Below are 20,193 nucleotides of genomic sequence, written 5' to 3'. Positions count from 1 at the left end.
AAAGCAAACATTCTAACATTACTGAAACGTGTTGCACTTGATGCAGCCCTCCGCGCTGTGCGCTGAATACGTTTGCATGTGTTCAATACCAGGCCTTTGCTACCAATTGACGCGTGCACGGGCAGCAGCTCTCTGGCATCTTTTGTCAAGGCGACAATAAGCAATTTGTGACCGGCACGGACGTGGGTGAGGGGCGGTGGGGGGGGGCTGTTGAACCAGTCGGACAGAATGGGGCGTGCCACTCAACTGGTTCTTGGAGGCCTGCTCCATCAGCAGCGAGAACTCTCGCATGAAGAGGCTGCACAGGTGGTTCTTCTCCGACGCACCCGACATCATGGTCAACCACACGGGCTCGGCCACGCGAGGCATGCTGTACAGGTCGCATATGGTCATCCTGGAAGGGGAGCGAGAGAAGGAGAACAGAGGCGTTATTGTCCGAGAACAAGACCTCGCTGTGGAGACCCCCACCCTACCCGCCCTACTGCAAGAAGGCCAGGAGTTTCCAGGGAGGGGGATTGGATGGAGGGGTGGGGGTTGTCGGGCACGTCTCGGCCAGACGCCAGCCTTGGACGCGGTGGTGGGAATCTCAGCGGGGCCCGAGGAATGTCAGGCTGGAAGCACGGAGCTGCCCGAGACCCACTGACTGTTCAACTCGATATAATGCAGTCAACAACTGCAACTTGGATGCTCAAAAAGTGAAGCCGTTCTTATCGAACACTCTGGGTGTGTACGTGGAATGCGCTGAAACCACGCTCGGCTCGCGGTCGTCACAGGGGTTTTCCTCACCATGATAATGAGGCACTCTAAAGCGGCCATGCCAATCCGATTACAAGTACAGTACAAGGAATTGAAAGTGGAACTTTTTTTTTTTTATTTTTTTTTTTTTACTTTATTTACTTCCGAGGTAATTCAGAGGGACAGGAGAAAACCATGCTCTGAGGGGTAGTTAGTACTTTTGAGTAGTGATGTTCGATATCACTTTTTTTTCAGACCGACACCGATACTCAACTCTTGAGTAGTCACCGATACCAATACCAGTAGTACATAAAATCCCTCCCCCCCAAAAAAAGTCCTATGAATTCCAATATAGTATTTTCCTTAAAATCGGATGAAATTAATGATAATTTTCTATTCCTCAAATTTTTCACGAGTACTAATACCTTAAAATAAGGCTGGTATCGGTACTGATCGCCCACCCCAACTTTTAAGAGGTCCGGCAAACTTTGGTGGAAGTTGTTACCTAGAACTTTAGGGTGGAAATGCATAAAATACAGTCCGTTTGCAAGTATTTCATACAAATATCAAGAAAAATACTTAAAAAAAAAAAAAAAACTAAAAATAGGGCAAGCAAAAGTTATATACCTTTTTTTATTTTTTACTATTTTTAGAATTAAATTACAGTAGTGAATTTGACCAGAAACATGCAATTCAAAAAGCATCTAAAAAAATTTGAATGTTATGGAAAACTTAATTGACATTGGGAGGTTCACTGCACATGATTTTATTATTTTTAGCATCATTTATGATTATTGTAAAGCTTACAAGTCACAAAAACTGCACAACTCACTCAAGAAATGAGGTTATTACATATATAGCAAGCAAAATGTTTTTGTTTTTTTTAAACAAATTAGGTAGGAAATGGCTGTCTGATATGTAATGAAATCAAGTTTGGTGAATACGCAATATTTACTATTTATTACTACACATCATCAGCTCATGTAAATAAAAGAGAGTATTTCACCCCCTACCACTCTCACTTCGCCCGATAGACGCTTTTTATGCTTTTTTTGCCAAGTGCGCGTCTTATCTTTGTCAGCATGCGTTGGCATGTGTGCGTTCCCACGTCACAGCAGCGTGGGCATGCGAGGGTTGAGGCATGTGGTGCTGTTTTGTAATCTTCCATGAGGTCAAAGGCACCCATTGAAAAAGGCAAAGGCCAACACGCTTAAATTAAGCCCAAGTCTGAAGGTGAGATTGCGCAGGTATTTTGTTTGTGCCCGGCTCTACTATTTGGAGTTTTTGGGGGGGGGGGGGGGGGGGGCGTCCGTTAGATAGGGTTGCCACTCAGGTGGGCCGGCTGCCATCGGGCATATGACTGCGACACGCAGGCGATCTCAAGCCCCGCTGTCAGCTGCCTGTGTGTGTGTGGGGCGACACGAGGTCCACTTTAACCCTCTTGTTATGTTGCGGGTCAAATTGACCCAGTGTGAAAAAAAAAAAGTGACATAAGAGGAGGGTTAAAGTGGGCCTTGTGTGCGTGCCAAGTCGAAGCGTTTATCACACTCGGTCCATTTTCAGCCACCGCTTTTACTGCGGGTCAAACTGACTGACATTGTGCCATTGTAAAAAAGAAAAAGAAAAAAAAGAAAAAGGTGACAGTGTGAGTGGGTACAGACAATCGCATACAGATTAGGACCGTTTTAGCAGCCCTGTTATTTAGCAGGTCAAAGTGACCCGATGTCACCTCAAAAAAAAAAAAAAAAAAGTGTGTGGCGTAGTCACACACAGATCAGGTTCACTTTAGACATCAGATGGGTCAAATTGACCCAATGTCCCATTGTTAAAAATGTTGCGGGTCAAATTGGCCCCTTAAAAAAAATAAAAATAAAAAGTAAGAGAGATTGTGTGTGTTCAACATATTTTCAGCATAGACACACACAGACACGCACAGACTAGGCCCACTTAAGCCTTCCTGTCTTTTTCTGGGTCAAATTAACACGGTAAAAAATAAATAAATAATAATAATAATAATAATGAATAATAATAAAAACAAAACAAAAAGGGATAAGACTTTTTAAAATTATTTTTGAATATGTAAACAAACTTGTTATCCAAAATCGTTATCCAAAACATGTTTTGAAGGACATACCTCAGATCGAAAGTTTCGATCAAATTTTTGCAATATATAATTGGACATTGGAAAAATGATTGCACTCAAATTTTTACTTAACAGGAGCTGCTATTGTTTTGAAATAGTCACGAGAGGGGTCAAAAAAGCAGATCATGTTTACCACAACATTATGAGTGATAAAAAAAAAAAATCCAGATCAACTGGATTGAATCTGCAAAGAACATAATGTAAATGACAGCAAACTACCTGAATTCGTTGAGCCCATCCACCATGCGACTGTAGGCCAAGGCCCTCTGGCTGGGATCAGCTGACCGCCGGCTCATCTTCATGGCCTTGTGGGAGGGTGACATAACACACACACTTTTTTTTTTAGAAACGTGACACTTTGGAATGCATGGGAAGGCGGGGAGCGAGGAATGTGATGTGACCATGATGTCGAGTGAAAGTGCTCCGGAAATGTGACGCTGCCAAGTAAACAACATTCGTGAGTTACGGGTGAACGTCAATCACTGCAATAGGACAGCTTACCGTTTTATTTATATGGCGCTGGACATAACATTAGGTATACCTGGAACTTTTCTGACACTCCTTGTCTAAAACCAGCAATATTTCTAAGTAGTTAAAAAAATGGAGATTCATTCACCTGCTCAATGGCGCTCTTGAGCTTGTTCATGTGGCTCTCGAAAAGCGGGAAGTGTGAGAAGAAGAAGTCTTGGAATCGACTGTTCTCCTCGGTGTTGGACGATAGCGTGAAGATAACGCCAATGGCGATCTTCTTCTTGCGCGCCACGCCCAGGCTTTGCCCGCCGCTCTCGTCCGACATGTTGAAGCTCTCCTCCACTGACCTGACGGCGGCCGTGGTACAATCGGGAAATTGGACAAATATAAGAGAAATGATTGCATTTGATGGTGGTTTAATAGCGTCAGGCAGGTTTTAACTGGCCTGCTTTTCTGAATGAGCGCCATTCACTCACCAGCGCGGGAAGACGCCGTTCTCCAGGCTGGTTGTCTGGCTGCGCCGCCACCGCCGCTGGTAGCTGGATGCGCAGCTGCTGGTCAGAGACGAGCCCGGCGACGGGAAGGGCGTGATCAGGAGGCTGCTCAGAGATGCTGGAGGAAGGGAAAAAATTAATACAATTAATATTTGTTTAAATAGAAATATTAAAATGTTTTTTTTTTAATCACAAATTCACTTATTTATTTAATGAAAAATATAATCTAATGTGTAAAATTGTGTCATTGAATTATTAAAAATTAATCCATTAACCAATTATTTAATTTAAATTCAATCTATTTAAATGATTATGCCAGTTAAGTTCAGGTCTCGCATGGATGAAGTAAAGGGTGACATAATGAGCATGTAGAATACATGTAAAATTGTTTATTTTAATTAAATTCATTTTCATTTTATACTTTTATTATTCAATCATAATAGGGCTGTGCAATTCATCGAAATTCAATTCCAATTTCAATTATTACACCACAATTACAAAATCGGCATAATCGGGGGGGAAAATAAATAAAAGATTATTAATACTAATGTTGTATATATATTTGCACCTTATTATTATTATTATATTTTTAAATGACTAATTTAATAAATCTTGTTTGGTCCAAAAGGAACTTGCATATTTATAGCGTTTCGAAGAAATTATTTTGTCTAAATATTTCTTACATGTTTAAACATTTTGTTTTGTACCAAAAACAAATGATTGTCTTAATCGTGATTTCAATTAATCGTGATTAATATTGCCTTCATAATCAAGCGGCCCTAAATCATAATGAAATGAAAAGAAAAATGACAAATGGATTTATATCTAAAATGAATCATTATTACATGAGATCAGATCAAATGATAATTTATTGTGTTGTAACATTCATTTGTAGATTAAGTTAAATGTATGTAAAACGTGGGAAATCGTTGATGAAATTATTTACCCTCATTTTTTAATTGCATTATTTGTGATGCATTATAATTTACCAATATTCATTCTCAAAAGACAAAAGCACAAATTGCACTATTATATTATTAGGTAAAAATACATTAATGTATTCTAAATGAGCTGAAATAATTAAAATAATTAGAATACTTTTTCCTTAATAAATGGACTCATGGAAATACTTGCTGGGCCACACTTTGCCCACCATTGCGTTACTCAACATAGAAGTCAACCCTCCCTTAAATCCACTCTTTACATTTTTAAAGCTGGATTTCACAGAGACGTCAGTTTTCGTTCCCATGAGATCTAATAGAGTCACATGCTCATCCTATTGACGGCTTGGCACCCCAAACGCCAGACGCGGAATATGAGCCCGTCACATGAGGCCGTGTAGGATTCCTGCATTGCTGAGGGGATCCGGTAAATAGGCTAAAGTGTGATATGGACTTCAGGCGTGCGTGTGCGTGTGTGCGTAGTGATGAGACGAGGCCTGAATTACATTTATGAGTGGCAGCTTTTTCAGAGCTGCTAAATTTAAACGCAGCGCATGATCGGGATTTGAGCAGAAAGCATCATAACCACTCATACCAGTCATGCCAGTGTGTGTGTAATGTGTACACTTAGAGCTGATTTCTACTGTGCATGAGATTAATTTAATTTGCTCGAGTGAGCTACATATATATTATTTTATTTATTTTTTTATTAACTCGGCCAGCTAATTTAATGCATAACTCTACCAATACACTTTAGACCCTGGCTTTATGTTGTTTTCTTTCCCCCTCCACACAGTGCAACCCAAATAAAAGTTTTACAGACGAGTGTTTGCCCAAAGGGTAAGTGAATTAAGAGCTTACGCACGGCAGGTCCAAACATAGCTGTGCTTGCGTAACTGTTCTTGACCTCCGACCTTTTTTTTTTTTTTTGGGGGGGGGGGTGGGGGGTTCTGGTGAGCGTACCTGAGCGGGCGATGCCGCTGTCCCTCTCGTCGTACAACCCTCGCCCCGGCATGTCCATGGGGTGACTGTGGCCTGGTGAAGGAGGCAGAGGGTTCGAGGGTGACAGGACAGGACAGGACAGGAAACGTAAGAACACAAAAAAAATGGATAGCAAATCAGCACAAAATAAAAACAGGTGACTTTATAATACAAACAAGTGGAGATGCCATCCTTGATAGTCTTTTTCCGTCGAAGGCTGGATTTAAACTGTAAAACTGAAAATTATTTCCAATTCTTATAAATGAGTAAATACCTTTTGTTGACATTTTCCCCCTCATAGTTGCAAAAGGTAAGGTTCCCTATTTAATGCTCTATTTACAAAATTCAGTCTATTAATGTAGCAATTTTAGAACATTTTTAACGTTTTATGCAGCCGCAATGCATCATATTTAGCCTACATAAAGTGGCTTTTGACTATTTTTAACGTTATATTTATTGGTTGTAGTCGTAAAGCAAGGAAACACTGAATCATACACAAAATTTAGCAAATTTTAAAAATGAATATAATCAAGTACAAAACATTTGCGGATTTGTTTTTAAACATTCTGTAACATTTTAAACCCTATTTTACTTAGTTCTACTGCATAACTGTATTTTAAAAAACGATACTTGGCAAGCTAAGGTTTTTTTTGAGGTGGTAATTTTGTTGTAAAAAGTTGAGGAACGCTGGCTGCTCTATGCTCCTTTAGATCAGGGGTGTCAAATTTATTATTCAGGGGAGACTTTCACCTATTTTTGACCACATTGTCCGTGGCCTAAATAAACAGGTCAGAATATTTCCTTTTTTTTGTGTGTGTGTGAAAATAATTATTAGTATATTCGGAAAACATTCCAATTTTTGGATTATCTTATTGCAGAGTAAATTTAAATTTTGTAACATAAACGAGTGCAATATATTTGCTTCAAAAAGTGAGTAACAGCCAAATTTCAGAATGTCATTTAAATGGTCATCCATCATTAGCAAAAAAACAGTTCATTTTATTTCATATTTAATTTTATTGGCTGTATTTTTAACAGCTGTTAACGTACAAAATTTAGACCAGTAAATCCAGCCTTGTACAATGTGCAACTTTGTGTCATCACATCCACGACAACGCATCATGCAACGCTTCACACAAACCACATGCAATGAAGAAGAAAAAAAACGAACTGCACTTCCTGTCTTGTACAATCCGGACACGGGACTGATAATGCAACAGGCGCTGCTGGTAAAAAGGCAGCGCGTAGTGATGGGGATGTTATAATATCAACTTACGAACTTAATGCTTCCACTACTGCGGTAATAAAACATTAGACACTGCGTGCAGTAAAGAACGAGTACGCGTGTTGTTTGGCAAATGCGATACAAGTTGGGAGGGGTTTTCCCTGACATTCTAACAAGTGGCCGCCCAACCGCAACGTGCAAGCGTGTTTATGTGCTCGGACGCAAAGCATTTGCTCAGGTGGGTGATTTCCATGCAAGTGAAGAGAAAATCATTCATCACCCACAAAAAAAAAGAAAAAAAAGCACACAATCATTAGGTTAGTAAAAGCGTGAGTTGGTAAAAACTGCAACTAACACCTGGATTCACCCATGCACGCTCCGGGGGGGGGGGGGGGGCTTTCATGAGAATACAAGAAACATGAATCAACCCTCCTGGTATGTGGCGGGTCAAAATGACCCACTTTGAAGTCTAAAACTGTTAGATATAAATAGTTGACATTTTCTTTGGATAAAACAACTTCTGCTGGTTTTATTTTCTACTTTTTATATATATACTGTAAGTTTAAAAAAAAATCTGTACTGTATTACACACTTTTGCTATTTTTATTATAACAAGTGTTTCTAATCATGTAAATAAATATTTTTTTATTTTTCCCTCCTTCCAATTATATTGTTTTATAATATACATGGTATACAAGTGGCCACAATATGACAACAGCTTGTTAATTCATTTGCAAATACAGTATATAAGATTGGCGTCAAAATGTTTGAAAATACAAATGCCAATTTTGAAAGCATTCATGCTTGCTGAACTTTTTTTTTTTTTGACTTTTCAAAATGTAGATCAAAAAAAAAAATCTTAGACAATATACTTTATATTAACTTTCTAAAAAAATAAAAAGGTTCAGGGAGCACCCAATGTTATCAGTATGTCTTAATAAGTTAAATGGAAACTTAAAGAAGTAAATACCTTAGCCCTGTTTTTTTTCCTAAATTGAAAAAAAAAAACTGAAATCTTAAACTTTCACATTTCTTTGTTTTAATGTCAAACAAAAACAAAAGGTTCAGAAGAAGTCTTATGAAGTTAACTGAAAATGTAAATAAATAGTTTCCTGAGATTAAAATGCTTTTAACTTTACCCTTTTATCGGCCATCAGATTTTGAAAAAAGGCCGATACCAATCTTCGTCAAAATGCCCAAATATCGGCGCCGATTTTTTTATTTTTAAAGCGGGTCAATTCAACCCGCAACACAAGAGGCGGGTTATCCTAACCGCAAACCCGTCTGCCCTAAAATGCCCCCATAAAATGGCCACGTGCCGCCCGTCAAGTGCCCAAACACAGCATAAGCTGCAGCAAAAAACATGCAAGTTGCGTACACTGGTGGCCTGTTTTGTTTTGTTTTGCTTTGTTTTTAAGCGCCAACCTGAAAAGAAAGATGCGCTTTTGATGAGACGCAGCGGGCCCTGCTCAGAGAAGGCCCGTCGAGGGCTGCAGAGCTGAGAAAATCCTGCGCAGCACAAACACACAAACACGGAATAGAGAGAGAGAGAGAAAGAGAGAGAGAGAAGGGTGGCGGGAATGACGGGAGGGAGGGAAACGGACAAAAAAAGAAGAACAAATGCTTGTTAGTGAATGAATAGGGAGGAAAGTTGGCGGCCTCCTTGTCATCATAGCAGACCTTACAACAAGGAGCTTTTTAGTTGGGCATGAACAAAAAAAAGAGGAAGGCCAACTGCCATCTCACAGAAATTTCCTCGCATTGAGGATCATTTGCACAACTAGAATACCTTGAGTATTTTCTGTGAAAAAGGAAGAATTTGCACAAAAAACTTGCCAACAGTTCTTCATAGATTCCTCGTATTGCTTACATCGCTCATTAAAAAATATTTGCGATTCGGGGGAAATTGTTTCAAGCGGAAGTGTTGGCAAAGTCTTTGGAGTTCTGTTGAAAAAAATATTTTGAGGGTTAGCAAGAGAAACAAATGCTGCTGCATTCCCAATATCCCAAATGACAAAATGTCAATCTGCCATATTCCACCTTACACGCAAAGGCAAAAGCTCTGAAATTTAGCTTTGTCTAACATAAGGCTAAAATTAAGTAGAAATTGGACATCGATTTTTTTTTTTAATCCATTTATCTATATACAAGGTTAAAATTTGGTCCAACATCTCTAGCCTTGCAAAATAGTCAAAGGAACCCTAAAATAGCCACTTAAAGCTAAACTGGCAGACCTCCCTGTGTCTTTTCAAGCATGGCATCTTGAGACTTTTTCTGGCTCCTGTTAGACATGACGACCAAATTTCATGTTACTTCAGTCAAACAGGCTTCATGCTGAATTCAAAGAGAGAAAAAAAATACTACTCCTCCAAAACACACATTTTCACCAGGATGAACACGCCTCACGGTGACTGCAGGCTACAGAAGGGCTGTTTGTGTGCTGTTGCTATGGTTACCTATGTTCCCCAGGAGATTATTTGGCATGGCGTTTTGATCGGGCCTCAGGGTGTTGCTGCTGTCCTGCGTAATAAACTCCAGACTGTCCTGTAACCTGTGAAAAAAAAAAAGCAGATTATCAGGAGATTTATGGGTGATGATTTAGATAATAATTACCCAAATGTGTGCGCGGGCTTACGTGTTGAGGCTGCCGTACACGCTGCCTCCCGTCCTGGCTGTGAACACCTTACTCAGCATTAGCTGAGGCGGCGACCTGACACGGTGAGGGACAGATTATTAGGTACACGCCCTCACCCAAATGCATGCTTCCTTCTTACCTAATCTGATGGATCTTCAGCGTGGAGCCTTTGTAGCTCATGGCCACTGATCCAAACATCATCTCCCCCAGCATGACCACGTCGGATGAGCACCTCGAACCCTGCCAACGTAGGCCGGTTTGAATGACTGCGGAGGAGTTCATTTTGGCAAACTGGCATGTTTTTGTTCTTGAATGGGCACTACCTGGAAGCGGAGACCCTGCTCTTTGTTTTCCCTGGATGTCTCGGACGCACAGGAGGACGAGGAGCTGTCCAGGGAGCTGCTGCTGCCCCCCGTCGGTCGAAGCCGGCAGCATTTGCCGAACATCTTCACCTGGCCCTCCGTGCCCTGTGGCGGTACGATAAGGCAGCGGGTGAGACAATTACTGTTCAATGTGCATTGACATTTCCTCTAAATTTTGTATATTATACATTTTTGAAGCCACGTCACTTTTTCAAATCAGCAAAACTCATGTCGTGTTGCCACTCAGGAGCTTGTTGAAGTTTTTGGTGTCACAATGCACAATAGCAATCAACAAAAATAACTACAAACAATTCACTCAAAAAGAGGGCACACTACACACCCAGCAAATCATGGGCCATACACTGCCATTGACGGTTATAGATAATATATATATTCATTTTAACTATTTCTATTAGTTTAACATTTTTTCCACTTTTGTTAACAAGAGTATGAAAACCTCGATTTTTTTTTATTGTACATTTAGAATAGATATAAAATGTGTGATTATTTGTGAGTTAACTCGTGACACATGCAATTAATTATGATTAAAAAATGTAATCGCCTGACGCTCCTAATTTTTAACTCATTCACTGCCATTGACGGCTATAGACGTCAAAAATTTATTTGAACTACTGTATTTCTATTAGTTTAACATTTTTCCCACTTTTGTTAACATGAGTATGAATACCTAGAATTTTTTTATTGTATTAGAACAGATATTAAATTTGTGATTAATCGTGAGTTAACTAGTGCAGTCATGCGTTTAATTACGATTAAAAATTTTAATCGCCTGACGCCCCTAATTTTTAAATAATATTTTCTTAAAAAAAAGAAGATTATTTTAAAAAAAAAATCTAAGAAAAGATTATCAAAAATTAGAGGCATTAGGTGATTAAAATTTGTAATTGTAAATAATCGCATGTCTTCACTAGTTAACTCACAATTAATCACAAATTTTATATCTGTTCTAAATGTCCCAAAAAAATAATTATAGGCTTTCATACTCTTGTTAACAAAAATGGGGAAAAAAATGTTAATCTAATAGAAATAGTTCAAATAAATTGTTGACGTCTATTGCTGTCAATGGCAGTGAATGAGTTCATTTAAAAAATGTATCGCATCAGGCAATTTTAATTTTTTATTGTAATCAATCGCATGACTTCAATAGTTAACTCACGATTAATCATACATTTTATATCTGTTCTAAATATACAATTAAAAAAATATAGGTTTTCATATTCCTGTTAACAAAAGTGGAAACATTTTTAAACTAATAGAAACAGTTCAAATGAATTTTTGACGTCAATGGCAGTGAATGAGTTAAGGTGCCGGATCCACACACACACATACCACTTATTTAGGATAACCGCCAACTTGCACAATAGAAATCAGAACAAATAGAAATAATCCGGCCAAAATTCTCTCTGTCACATGGCACTCTATGGACGTGTCATAATTAATGTGATTGTTCCTCTTGCCAGTTCTATGATAACTGCTCCCTTGCACAAAATAAATTAACAGAACCAAATGCAAGCAGTCGAGAAAGTCCACAGCACACATTTTGTGTCTGACACAATTAAAGAAATGTCTCCTCTTTGTGATAAACACCACCTTGCACTATAGAAATCAACAAGGGCAAGAAACAATGTAGTCCAAAAAAAAACATGATGCACACTGTCACACAACGGAGTTGTATTAAGGAATTAAAGTGATTGTGCCTCTTGTTAGTAATGTATGATAACCGACACACTGCACAATAGAAATCACCAAAACAACTAGAAATAACAAAAGTCAAAACAGCATAGACATAGCTTATCTGAAAGCAGCCTGTCATGTGCTTCTTGACTCGGCTTGTTGGGAGAGGCGTGTGTGTGTGCGCGTGCGTGTGTGTGTGTGTGTGTGTGTGTGTGTGTGTGTGTGTGTGTGATTTGTGTACACAGAAGCCAGCAGCAGCATGTGACTGCCAGTCATATGACTCTTGCAGGAACTCGTGAGCGAGCGAGAAAAGCAGCACAACAATCACCGCCGCTGCCTCCTCTCCCTCCCTCACGCCCTCACTCATCATCATCATCATCATCATCATCATCCCTTGTGGCCTTCCTCTTCCTCCTCTCTTCAGCCTCACTGTGGTCATGTGACTTCAGGTAAGAAGCAGAATGGCAAATAAATCAATTATTGCGGTTGGCAGCGGCCCAAGACAAACGCCGCACGCAGTTTGCACTGCCAGGGCGGCATTAGCCAGCCGCAGCTGGCAAAGGAGGTGGGTGTCAGTTACATTCGGTTACTCAGGAAAACAGACAACTTGCACAATAGAAATCAGCACGTCAATTACAAATATCACACAGTCCCATAAAAAATAATCCACGCCACGCTCAGTCACGGGTGTACAGCGTACATTCATTAACAAGGTTTTTCATTTGTCATGGTAACTGCCATCTTGAACAAAAGAAATCAACACAATGACAAATAACAACCCAGTCAAAAAAAAAAAAAAACACGGTACACTTCAAATCTCATATAGTTAATACGATCTGTCCATCTGAGATCAGAACAGACACCGGCAAGTTCGCCAACACACACACACAATACAATCATGTGACTCACGGTGAGGTGGGCGTCATCCGTGCCCCTCTTCTTGGCGTTGGAGTCAAACAGGACGTTGCGGCCACGCCTCTCGCAGTCCTGGTACACAATCAGCCGGATGTGACTGGGTTCCAGCTGGGGGATCGGCCAGCTACGTGGAAAGAAGAAGAGTCGTTATGACGTAGGCCTGAATGATTTTGAAAAATAATCCGATAATCGCCATTTTGCTCCCTCAATATTACAATTGTGATTGAGATGATGTGAAGAGATTATTCTTCAAGGTCCTCTTCCCATGTATTCTTGATGACCTTTCCCGCTTGAATAATGGCACACACTTGAGGTATAGACTCCACTACTAAATAAATAAATAAATGTTTCTGTCCCGAATGGTGCTGGTCCCCAAACAGTTGAGGACCACTAATGCAAAGCAATACAGAAGCAACATCAACAACACTAAAGCCCGTCTAAGACTCATCTTGTTGAAAAGCCAAGTCCAGACAACGACACGCCGCCCTGATTTACACTAAATCAGACAGGGAAATCTGAGCGGTTTTAACCGTTCCGGTGCTGTTGCCAGGCAACCGGCGGCTTTATCGTGCCGCCGCGGTTGATCCGGGAAAAGGATGGGGCTTGCGTGCCTTAGAGACAAATGCTGCCAAGGTACAATCGGCGTGTTGGGTGGCTGCCCTTCACATAGTCCGGGTAATCCCCGTGCTTTTGAGGAAACTCGGCGCGTGTGTTATTTAAGTGCAGCTGTAAAGTTGACAACAGGGAGGCTACATGGACACTAAATATAGCGTTTTTATTGATCGTCTGGTATTGTCATGGTTAGCCTCAAGAATAACCGGCAAAGTCAGTTAACTCTTTGGCTGCCAGACGTTTTCAGAAAAGGGATGTCGCCAGTGCCAGCCGATTTAAGCATTTTGACTGATCTTTCAAGGTCCACAGAAAATTATGTGTTTGGACTATGGAAACACACATACTACCAAATGAAAGATTGAACTCTCATCTTTCATCAGAAAAAAAAAGTTTGTTTCTACCTTATTCCGTTTCTGAGCAATCAACAATAGAAAATGGTTAGTTTCACCTCTGTTTTGAAACAAACGTCTTTTAACGTCTTTGGCACTCCTCCATAGGATTTTACTAAACGTTATTTAACGTTTTTGGCAGTCAAAGAGTTAAAAAAATGACAATGTGTTCTTATGTGGATTTCCTAAGAAATAGTGCAAAAGAAACAACAAAAAAGCTGTTGTTGATTAGTTGAGTTGGCAGCAGCCCAAATCAAATGTCAAGTCACACAAAGCTTCTTCTTTTTTTCTTTTTTTTTTAAGTAAACACAAATTTGCATAACCTCATTTGCTGGTGTTTTTACTGGAAATCCTACCAAGTTATCGTCACCTCACGGCAGACTTCAAATACGGCTTTCAGATCTGGGTTAGAGTTTGAAACCGCGGTTGAGGTTTCAAGTCTGGGTTACGCTCTCAAACAAGAGTCCAAACACACAACCTGCTGTCACTGCAAACACTGAGTGAGAAAGGCCACGTCATGTGACACAATCTTTGTTAGGCTGTCAAAGCAAAATATTTGTCATACTCAGGCCTTAACAAGGAAGTCATACGTTGAGCACTAGTTCTTTTTCTGAAGTTATCATGTGCTCTTTCACCTTTGCTTCCACTTGCGAGTCGACAATAACACTCGATCTTGCTGTCATGTGACGACGTGCCTGGGCCAAAGCTCTAACCTCAGCGGCTTGCCGGGTAGCTACGCTGCCGCATTAACACATCGCACGCGCACTCAGGGAAGATTAAACCACTACGGGGACAAGTTGGCAGCACAACCTCAATTAGGTGCAAAGCTTAAAGGGCCAAAACTACACTACAGCATTCTCCGTGTGTTTGTGGGGAACAGGAACACATGTTGGGAATGCTATTCAGCTCACGCTAGTACAACTGGGATTTGGAACGAGGGATGGGCGTTGATTTACATATTACCATCAGTACTGTCACCCACGTGCTAGCTAATAAAGCTCTGAAAAATACTGAACCACACTTTGAGTGGGTGAAGTAAGATTTCAAAAAATAGAAATCAGACGGAGTGGGTGAGGTTAGCATGACCGTCACAGCCCAGGCCCCTCCTGGGCATGTAACAAGCAGAGTAGACTTGGGCGGTCCGCTCAGGATCAGAAAAGAAACCAGAGCTTCTGGATCCGAAAAAGCAGGCCAGGTAAAACATGCCTAGGCAATTTCTCATGAGAACCAGACTTTGAGAGGGCGACTTAAGTATGACTGTTCCAGCCAAGGCTTCTTTTGGGTGAGCAACAATCCGTGCAGACTGCCACAGTTTACTCTAGAGCGTAACAGAACCAGACTTTGGGGGTTGAGACAAGCATGACTGACCCAACAGAGGCCACTCTTGAGTGCGCAACAATTTGAGCTGGACTGCAAGGTTCGGTCTAGCGCTTTCCAGATTCGTATTGATTTCTCCTCTTGATCTAAGACCTGAGAGTGCTAAGTGTGTGACATAATGCCTACCTAGCCTACATAATGATCTCAAATAACACCCCCCCACACCCCCATTCCCCCCCTCGCCCCGTGGGTCGGTATCCAGCTCTTGTGTGTAAGATTACACATCAGGCGGTCATTTTAGTCAAGTCACATGCCTTCTTGCAACATGGCCACCGCCTGCCCAGCCTGTTCGGTTTGAGTCACTGCAAATGTACGGAATGTTCATATTCAATTTTCAAATAATTTAATATGGCTACATTCACTCACGCAAATGCCCTTGTTTCCGAACACAACTAGCACGAGTTGAATAGCCTTAGTGCAATGTCAACTGTGCGTCCATAATTACAAAACGTATATCATGTCTCTCTAGTTCCAAATTCTAGCTTCTAGTGTTAGCTAAATAATCTTGGCAGAAAGATAAACGTCAATCCCGCGTTCCAAATTTTAGCTACTAGCATTAGCGGAAGGTGACATCCATCCATAGTTTTGAAACTTAGCTAGTAGCAGAATGTCAAATATCCCTCCTGTGTCCAGAATTAACGCTACTAGTGTTACCTGAATAGCATTAGCAGAATATCAAATGGCCTTAGCTTGTTACAAATCATAGCTAGAAACAATAACAAGCCCGATTTGCTCCGAGATGCTACCATGTGTTTGTGTGTTTGCACTTTACATAAATTTGAGACGAATCCAGCCTGTTCAGATTTGGCAGATTAAAGACAAATTGGGGGATTTTTAAACTAATTTAAGATAAATCCAAAATCTATTTCAAGCATGAGCATTGAGCTAGCATAGCAACACTTATGTTTCTGGGTGGGTGGGGTATGAACTTTTCCTACTAAATCCTGGCAAGCGTTACATGAGTTGTTTACAGATTCAGGCCGAATCTCTGCACAATGCGGAGACGGCGAGTTGACTGCCGCCATTGTTTTGAAGATGACAGCTAGAGGAGAGAGCCAAAGGAAGACACAAAGACATTCTGTCTCCGACTGTAAACAACAGCCAATGAAAATTAAAAAAAAATAAAATAATAATCAACAAAAATAGAAGTTGACAAAATAGGGCTGGGCATTTGACTTGATCAAGTATTTCAAGTTTGTCATTTTTCTTAATTGAACTGATTGACACGGCTGCTAATAAAGAGGTGCTACAAAAGAAGTCAGTGTTCTCAAGTTAGCAATTTGGCCATTATATTTAGTGACATTTCCGACCCGAGCGAGGTTTTGATAAATTTTTAAAAAGCGCTCAGTCACATTGATTATTCCAAGAGCCATGGTACCCGATTATATTATATGTTGCAAAACCAGGGACTTATCCACAATGGAAAATTTTGACCTAAGTATGCGTTTCCAAGCGGAAAATTTTGCCATGCCATGGTTGATCCGGACAACTGTACAAGAGACCCGATGTGTGTGGAACTCAGAAATCAGTTAAAATTGGATTTCTGTGGGAAACTAATCAGACATTTTATTCTCAGGCTATATCAGACAAAGTAAAAAGACAGGGGTCACCCATGTAGACAAAAAAAAAAAAAAAAAAGTACTGGACCCATGTGAAAGTGAGGAAGCGGTGATGCGGCAGAGAGCTTGTGACTGTCACAGAGCGACGAGTCATTCATAAAAGCGGCACATGACTTCATGAGCGTCACATACTTGCACAGTTGCACTGTTGGCTCAAAAAAGAACCCACCTTGATTATTTCCAACCGCCAACAACTGACTGTGTTGTAGTTGCTTTCGAAAACCCTCGATGGATTTCCTTACCCCGGATATAAACTACAGAGCAAATGATACACGCCAACCTTGTCTGACAGTAAAGACAAACGTATTAGCAGCTCCTTACCTGAGCATGGCTGTGACTGTGCCAGTGTTTCCGGTGGGCGCTCCGGCCCCCTTCGAAGCTGCCTCTCTGCACTCGCTCAGCCTCTAAGAATAACGGCCGACTAGATTCGCACAGCATGAGACATGTCAGGTGATTGCGGCGCAAGCGTCAGGCTTGGAGCGGCGGGCTAACGACGTGCTTGCTGTGCTGACTGCCTCTCCTCCCTCTCCCTTGTTTACAGCCCCTTTCGCACTGCCCGTCAAAACTGGCTTTTTTGTTGTTCTGTGTTAAAGGTACAGTACTGAGGAAAAACAACTACAAAAGGAACAATGGGGGTGGACGGGTGGTTGAAGTAGTGTTGTAAATTACCCTAGCTTCTGAGGTAGTACTACACTTGTTCAGGGCTGGACTGGCACCAAAAAAAATAAAAAATCAACCCTGGAATTTGGACTTAAGACCGCCGGCCCGACTTCTGACCACCCCTGCCTAACAACACATAGTTCTGCCACTGATATTGACTGATGTTGGCTCAGTTTGCTGTCTATATTCAAAATTGATTAATGGACTAGTCCCTCTAAATTGTGGGCCAGTCTCTTGGGGTAAAATGGAGGCAAATAATGATTAAAAAGCACTGCATTGCCCCCAAAAGATGTTGGCCCACCAGGCATCTGCCCTGAATGCCAGATGGCCAGTCCAGCCCTGCACTTGTTGCTTCTGTATGAAAAACCGAGGTGTGATAAATGCTGCCTATGATTCAGAAGTTTGACAGAATGTTTTCATTACTAGCGCAATGGTAGAGTATTCAACAGGGGTGATACCAGTATCAGCGTTGATACTGTATGCCCATACTTGTACTTATAAAAATGTTCCGATACTATGACACGGATACAACTTAAATAGCCTTCCAGGTAGGAGTTAAATGACAACACTTTTAGCCAAATTTTACTAAATGGAGGATGAAATCAGCTCGGGCGACCATCCAGTGAGTTGCGGCGGCGGGACAACCAGCAAGCACAGTTTCGCTCTGAGATCATGACTTTTTTCACTTGGGAAATCTGACAACCCCTGCATTAGAGCATGACATCCACGAATCCAAAAGCCATGGGCCTGCTTGCATCGCAGCTTTACTCCACTTCTCTGACGTCAGCAACAGCCTGCTAACTGACCTCAAAGAGCCTGCACGCTTAACGCCGCCACTGCCGCACTTGCGAGCACGCATTTGTGCCGCCTGGGCGGTTACATAAATACCTCCTGCGACATTCCTCCGGACACATATCTCCCTCTTTTATGAACATGGCACATAGGTCCATTTTAAAAATCAATTGAAAGGCAATTGGAATGCAACCGTAGACTTCCAAATGAATCCCCCACCCGCCCTGACGGAGGCGAACTCTCCCCTATTAGCCCGACTTGCCTCGAGGCAAAAAAGCAGAGCACCTGACTACCTGCATATCTGCCGCCGATGAAAGACATTTTCCCATGAAGCGCATCTGCATTCCTGCAATCACATGAGCATCAGGGAGGCGGTGGCCAAGTTCACTGCTATGCAAGCAAGCATGCAGCCTCCAATGTAGCGCGTTTGTCGTCCTTGTCTTTTGAGAATTGTTTGCAGAGAAAGGCAGAAACTTTGGCATCCATTTTAAAGAACCTTAGGTCAATTTTATACATCTTTACCATGACCCTGTACTATTGAGTAACCCGAGCATGGCCACTTTAAATAACCCTGAAAGCAACTTGACAGCATTCATAGTCACACACAAACATGTATTCCGTTGTGTTGTGACATGTACACACACACACACACACGCACACACACACCCCCACCCAGTTGACAGGCCTGTGATTGATGCAAGCCTCACATGACACGCTCAGTTATGCAAGTACAAACGCTGTTCGGGAACCAGAGACTTCACCTGCCAACTCTCAAGTGAAAAAAAAATGGACGCTATTAATAAATTGGATTCAGTTTGTTTTTTTTGTCATTGTCAATCACATGACCTCCGTTTCATATATGATTTATGGCGAAGCTTCCTTAGCAGTTCGCGAACAAATATGGGGCCAGACTCCAAGGATGATCCATGGTGGGGATCTGCTCGGTGACATGTACAGTATGCACAGTATGGGTCATGTGCCTCAAGCCAGGGAAACGAGAGAGGAGTCAGAGGTCGGCCAAGACACCGGCCCAGCTGGTATTCCGCAGGGCTTGCGCTGGAGACGGGGCTTTGGGTGACGCGCCTTGGCCGTCCAACGGTCATCAGTTTGCAGTGGTGATGACGGCGATAAAAGTTGTGAGGATCAAAGAGCGTATTTGCCCCCTAAACGCTGCCAATATTTAGTGGGATGGGGTAGACAACAATAAACATATTACTGCTTTAATTCTTAATTATTGCATCTCTGTCTTGCTCTTTGAAAGAATCAATTAAAAAAAATTCAAGTTTTACTAATCGGAAGAAAGAAGAACCCATTTTGTATTAAATTCAGGGATCATACCAGGAATTTCAATTTGATTTGAACCAAGTAAGATTAGAGTAAGATTTTTTTTTGGGTCGCCATCCAACATGTGTGGACGACGTCTTAACAATAATGTTATTACATGCAGCCTCACTAGCCTAAACACAGTATTGATTAATATTCAGTTGATGGAATTTAAAGTAAGCAGCAAAATATATCCGTTTCAATCCATCTCAGGAGGCGGCCATTTTGCCACTTGCTGTTGACTGGAAATTAGATCACAGCTGCTCAGGTAATGTCCAATCCCGGCTCACCTGTTTTCTGAGTTTGGTCATGTGACGTTCACAAGCTAAACCATGATTAAGCTAAACCTGAGTAACTGTGATGAGTCTTAAAAATAACAATGCCAGTTAACAACTGTCAAAATGGCCGCCCCCTGATGGGTTGTAAAAAGGTGGTTTTTGCTGCTTCGCATATTCCGCAATGGCAATATTAATTAGAATGGCGCATTGCCGTGTTATGAGTAGTGAGGGCGCAGACAACATATTACTATATTTAAAAAAAAAAACCCGTTTGGGTTGACTTTCCATGTAGACTTACTATCACTATCAATAAAAAGGGCTGATCATTAGGCGTTTTGCCTTTTATTCTGCAGCAGCTAAACCAACTGAAAGTGTTTTCATGCTTCAAGAATAAAACCTTACAACTTAGCAGATGGACGCAAGTAATGTGACGTCTCGGGCTTCAATTAATCGATAAAACTGCATTAACAACGAGTGGTCCCCTCCACTGCCACCCTGCGCGAGACGCGTAATGACGTCACGCACGCCAGACTTCCAGTCGCGCAC

General features: G+C 41.4%; 1 protein-coding gene across 3 annotated transcripts in view; it reads right to left on the bottom strand.

The window, feature by feature from the left end:
• The window catches only part of fnip1 (folliculin interacting protein 1), a 29,012-nt gene that overhangs the window by 8,204 nt on the left and 615 nt on the right, over positions 1 to 20,193 (bottom strand). Inside the window, exons 1-12 of one of the 3 annotated variants that reach the window (XM_077546636.1) lie at positions 16,916 to 18,224; positions 12,592 to 12,721; positions 9,949 to 10,092; positions 9,765 to 9,865; positions 9,626 to 9,700; positions 9,447 to 9,541; positions 8,416 to 8,499; positions 5,748 to 5,819; positions 3,826 to 3,961; positions 3,495 to 3,696; positions 3,098 to 3,183; positions 248 to 394 (exon numbers count right to left, since the gene is read on the bottom strand). In XM_077546636.1, the coding sequence (XP_077402762.1) occupies positions 248 to 394; positions 3,098 to 3,183; positions 3,495 to 3,696; positions 3,826 to 3,961; positions 5,748 to 5,819; positions 8,416 to 8,499; positions 9,447 to 9,541; positions 9,626 to 9,700; positions 9,765 to 9,865; positions 9,949 to 10,092; positions 12,592 to 12,721; positions 16,916 to 16,923 (1,280 nt within the window). In that variant the 5' untranslated portion in view covers positions 16,924 to 18,224. Of the gene's footprint in view, positions 1 to 247; positions 395 to 3,097; positions 3,184 to 3,494; positions 3,697 to 3,825; positions 3,962 to 5,747; positions 5,820 to 8,415; positions 8,500 to 9,446; positions 9,542 to 9,625; positions 9,701 to 9,764; positions 9,866 to 9,948; positions 10,093 to 12,591; positions 12,722 to 16,915; positions 18,225 to 20,193 lie in introns of those variants that run through there. The other 2 variants (XM_077546635.1, XM_077546637.1) reach the window with 2 other exon arrangements.

This window comes from Vanacampus margaritifer, chromosome 16 (assembly GCF_051991255.1).
Source record: "Vanacampus margaritifer isolate UIUO_Vmar chromosome 16, RoL_Vmar_1.0, whole genome shotgun sequence".
Taxonomy (NCBI): Eukaryota; Metazoa; Chordata; class Actinopteri; order Syngnathiformes; family Syngnathidae; genus Vanacampus; species Vanacampus margaritifer.
This window is presented reverse-complemented; position numbering and strand designations above follow the sequence as displayed.